At 64.0% G+C, this 4,344-nt stretch overlaps 1 protein-coding gene across 1 annotated transcript in view; it reads right to left on the reverse strand.

Annotated features, from left to right (window-relative positions):
* The window catches only part of STXBP1 (syntaxin binding protein 1), a 9,120-nt gene extending 5,075 nt beyond the window's left edge, over positions 1 to 4,045 (reverse strand). The window contains 8 exon segments of the mRNA XM_009326354.1: positions 257 to 507; positions 706 to 790; positions 1,201 to 1,349; positions 2,193 to 2,296; positions 2,651 to 2,729; positions 2,932 to 3,008; positions 3,751 to 3,832; positions 4,001 to 4,045. Coding sequence (XP_009324629.1) covers positions 257 to 507; positions 706 to 790; positions 1,201 to 1,349; positions 2,193 to 2,296; positions 2,651 to 2,729; positions 2,932 to 3,008; positions 3,751 to 3,832; positions 4,001 to 4,045 — 872 coding nt within the window.
* Positions 4,046 to 4,344: the final 299 nt, after the last annotated feature.

The raw sequence follows: 4,344 nt of genomic DNA on the forward strand, positions 1-4,344 counted from the left end.
GGGGGGCACATGGTCCCCTCACTGCCTTGGCTCTAGGGAGGTGGGGGGAGATGGGGGGACATGGGGGCTCTTCTTGGCTCTGCCAGCAGCGAGGTGAAGTTATTTCAACTCAGTTTCACACCTCACCTTCTTGTACCCCTTCAGCTGCTAAATGTTGGGAAGGGGCAAGGGTTGAAGGCTAGAAAAGCCCCTTTTGCATCAATCCTGCCCATCACGCCTGCCAGGCTGCAGGCAGGAATGGTTTCTCCCCACCCACGACTTGTGATGGATGGAGGGATGCGGAGGCTCAGACTTCACGGCTGAGCTTCCAACTCCTGTTCGAGGGCTGGACTCGTGGGGGCCATGGGGGTCGCAGGGATGGCAGCGCTGCACTCACTTGTAGACGTCGTTCTCGATAGGCAGCAGGTCGTAGCTCATCGCCTGGAAGGTCAGCTCGTGCAGCACCGGGGAAGCAGGGTCAAAGCCGCGGTCCAGGATGAGGAGCTGGGAGCGAGCTTTGTCCGGACCCTGCAGAGCCGAGGGAAGCCGTCAGCAGCAGGGCTGGGGGCTTCTCCAGCCCCACAGGCGGTCAGGGGAAGCCGGGGCCATTTCGGAGTCCCCACTCGGGGTCTGCAACTGCCACATGGCAGAGCTCGAGCGGGACTTCAGGAGTGAAGCATCACCCGAGCATCCTCCCCCAGGGCTGCTGGCACCGTCCCTGCTCACCTCGCCCATGGTGGGGTCATCAGCCTTGTAGGCGTCCAGCTTGTCCTGGATGAGCTGCGCCAGCATGGCATTGTCCTTGTAATCCCTGGAGGAGGCAGGAGGAGAGGTCAGCTCCCCGGGGCGGCTGGCTGTCGCCAGTGTGGGATGGGGAGGAGCTGCTGGTTTCCCTGTGCAACGTTCTTGGCTCATGGGAGAGGAGGGACCTGAGCAGGTTTTGTTGCCCCTTTCCACCTCTTCTTGGGGTGCCCTGCTTTGCCTTGGTGCCACTTGGATTTTAGGCTCCCACCTCCCCAGCTCTCCAGAGCATCACCCGAGTCTGAGCCTGTTTTTACCCTGAGCACGGGTGTCTGTCCGTCCCACCATCTCCATCCCCACGCCCTCGCCAGCATCGGACACAGCCTCATCCGTGGCCTGTGCTCAGCACTGCCCCAGCCCCACCGCGCTGCTGGGGGTGAGGGCAGGTCCCTGGGGGGGTGCAGACCACGCTGCCCTTACCCCCTGTACCGCACAGCCGGGTACTCCTTCAGTGTGGCGCACAGCGTGGCGATCTGCTCCGCCAGGCGCTCCAGGATCGGGTTCTTCATCTGGGCCTTGTGGGGGCTGTAAAAGCTTTGGAAGGAGTCGGCCGAATCCAGGGAGTAAACCTGGGAGGTGCAGCGGGAGGGAGGTTAGAGGGGATGTGCTGCAGGGGACGTCCGGAGGAGAGCAGCCCTGCAGGACACCCCAGTGGGTTTGGAAACCAGATTCAACCCCAGACAAAGGTCCCCAGTTGAGCCTGGGACCGGGCAGTCAGAGCTCAGTGATGCTCGGGGCATGGCTTGGGCTTTCGGCTGCCAGCTCTGGACCCCGATGCCTTCCCCAGCTCCGGCTCTGCAGCACAATCCCTACCCATGTGTAGCCCCCCGGGGTGAGCAGAGGAGGCAGGAGACCCCCTGCCCACAGCAGTCATCTGCTCTCAGGCAGGGAACCAGAGACCCAGGGACAAGTGGGGACACGCTGCTCCCTGGCTGTGCCACCAGTAAAGACCAGAAGCCAATTTGGCTGCGTGTGGGGATGCCAAGAGGTCATCTTCTGCCTGTCTCCTCCCCAGCAATGCTGAGCCTTGAAGGGTTAATGGCACCAAGTGGGTCCGGCACCATCTGTCCCTCCCTGTCCCCCTCGTGTCCCCATGTCGCCAGCACGGGGCCGGCTCCCCAGTGCCCTTGGCTGGGGGGCCTGCCGGGGGGGGGGTGCAGAGCCAGCCAATGTGGCTGCCGGCACGGGGCCAAGGCATGGTGCCTGCTAAATCCCCCGTGGCAGATCAGCCCCGAGAAGTAATCGAAGGAGACAGGGAGGAAGAGCTGAGCAGGAGGCAAGGAGCCGGCTGGGGGAGAGGGGTGTGAGGCTGCTACACAAACCCTGGTGGGCTGGAGAAGGACCCAGAGCATCCCCCGGCTGTCCCATCCCCTAGACTACCCCAGCGGCGACGGTCCCCAGCCCAGCCTCACCTGGGACTCGGAGGGGAGGAAGGCAATGTTGATCTCCGTCAGGGTTTTGATGACCTTGGCAGCACGGGATTTCACCAGCTCGTTGAAGAGGGCGTCGGGGCAGGCTGCAAGGAGAGGAGGAGGAGGGTAGCGCTCAGCATCCCAGCATCCCTCCATCCCCGCTTGCTTGCATGCATTTTAGTGACAGGGACTTTCCCTGCCCTCCGTTTCTTTCTTGGAGGAGGGCTGGCTGCCTGCAGCACCTGCCCTGGGGCACAGGGATCCAGCCACCCCTTTGGGAGCGGGTGATGGAAACCACCCGGCTGCACTTGCAGCCGCCCGGTGCCATGGGCAGGATGGGGCTGTCACCCCACGGTTTGCTCTTTCTCCTTCTCTCTTGCCCGGGAGGTGACAGTGGGGAGCCAGGGGTCCGGGGTGCCCAGGCAATGGGGTGGGAGCTGCGACCCCCAGATACTCACAGTCAGTGAAGAAGACGTGGGCAGCTCTGTACTTGGAGGTGGGGGGATCCTTGAAGTCGTTGATGAGGGAGTGGATGGACTGCAAGAGAGAAGGGAGCCGCTGGGCTGGGCAGGGGGGCACCGCGGGCATCCCGGCCGGGGCAACCAGGGGCCTCCCTCCCCCCTGGTCCACCGCCCCAGCGGCACCGTGTTGGCCTCGCTGGAGCCAAGATGCCATCCCCGGGTGGGCATCCCTCTGCTTCCCCCCAGCCAAAGGCCGTGCCCCCACACCGCGTATTCACCTTCTCGGAGGGGGTGATGAGATAGACGGCCTCCAGGCTGGGCAGCGGCTCCCGGCGCTTGTTGATGTCTTCCACGACTGGGGGGGAAAAATGGGGGCCGTGGCAGGGACGGGTGCAGGCAGGGGCACTCGGCTAGACAGGATTGTTGGATATCCCACGGCAGCACAGGACCAGCCCTGCCAACCCCTCCGTGTCCAAAATGTCCCCAGCCACCCTCCCCTGCCCAGCCGGGAGCTGGGACAGGGGCTGTCCCCACCCCATCCCAGCCCCACAGTACCCTGCTGGGGCTGCGGGCGTGGGTGCCTGGCAAGGTCCCGGTGGATTTGTCTGTGTGCTCCCATGCTGCTGGTTTATTCTCGCATCCCTCCGCTGGAGGGGACCGCCCGGGGGTGATGCTCTGGTGGTACCCAGGCTGGGGCAAACCCCCGCTGCCCGAAACACCTCCCGATGCACGGCCTGGGGTTTCCTTCTCCTTTCTGAGTGCTGCAGGGAGCTATGGATAGGGCTGACATAAAATAACACCTGGTCTCCTCCTCGGACTGAGATACTGCCAGGAGACAAGACGTTCGGGCTCCTCCAGCCCCAGCAGGCAAGGAGGGAGGCTGTGAAACATCAGCCTGGCACCAAGACAGTCTTCCATGAGCAATGAGAGATAGCGTGTCTCCATCCCAAGCGGGATGGGGCTGGGTGGGGGCCGTGCTTCCACCTCGACCGGCTTGTGCCAGCCTGGAGATGCCTTTGCGGGTCCCCTGGTACAGAGGGAGGTTTTGCCCTTCCTACAATGAGGTTTGCGAGAGATGGCTGGGACCCGGCACTCACTTGTTATGCCCTCCGTCATGATGTCGGTCATCTTGCAGCAGGAGGAGAGCATGCGCATGCTGAGCTGGTCCACCACCAGCACCTGGGGAGAGGGGCTGTGAGCTGGGGGCATGGCGGGCAGCCAGGGAACTGCCCTTCCCCACCCCTTCCCCACCCTTGGGGGCTCTCTGCCCACACCCACCCCTTCCCCCTGCTTCCTCCTTCCCCCCCCTCCTCCTCCTCTCCCTGACCCCCAGGGATTGGCGCTCACCTTCCATTCGCCCTTCTTCTTCACTTTCCGGATCACATCGTGCATAATCTCTGCAAGAGAGGGAGCACAGGGGTGGGTGAGCACCCCAAGTCCCCCCCTGTAGCACCCCAGGGCCCATCGGCAGCAGTGGGGTCTGCACCGGGGGCCCCGACCCCCCCTACCCGTGCACGGGGCCACGGCGAGCCCCACTCCCCCAGTGCCTTTCCTGGGAATATGGGGAGGAGATGAGGGGTGGTTTTGGGGTACCCAGGAAGGGGCGGTCACCCCCCAGCCCTGTTTTTCTCTTGTGCTTGGCACTAACAGACGGAGCCCACGCCGGTGGGGAGCCGCGGGCTGGCAGAGGG

This window comes from Pygoscelis adeliae, unplaced genomic scaffold (genome assembly GCF_000699105.1).
Source record: "Pygoscelis adeliae isolate BGI_AS28 unplaced genomic scaffold, ASM69910v1 Scaffold436, whole genome shotgun sequence".
NCBI classification, from domain to species: domain Eukaryota; kingdom Metazoa; phylum Chordata; class Aves; order Sphenisciformes; family Spheniscidae; genus Pygoscelis; species Pygoscelis adeliae.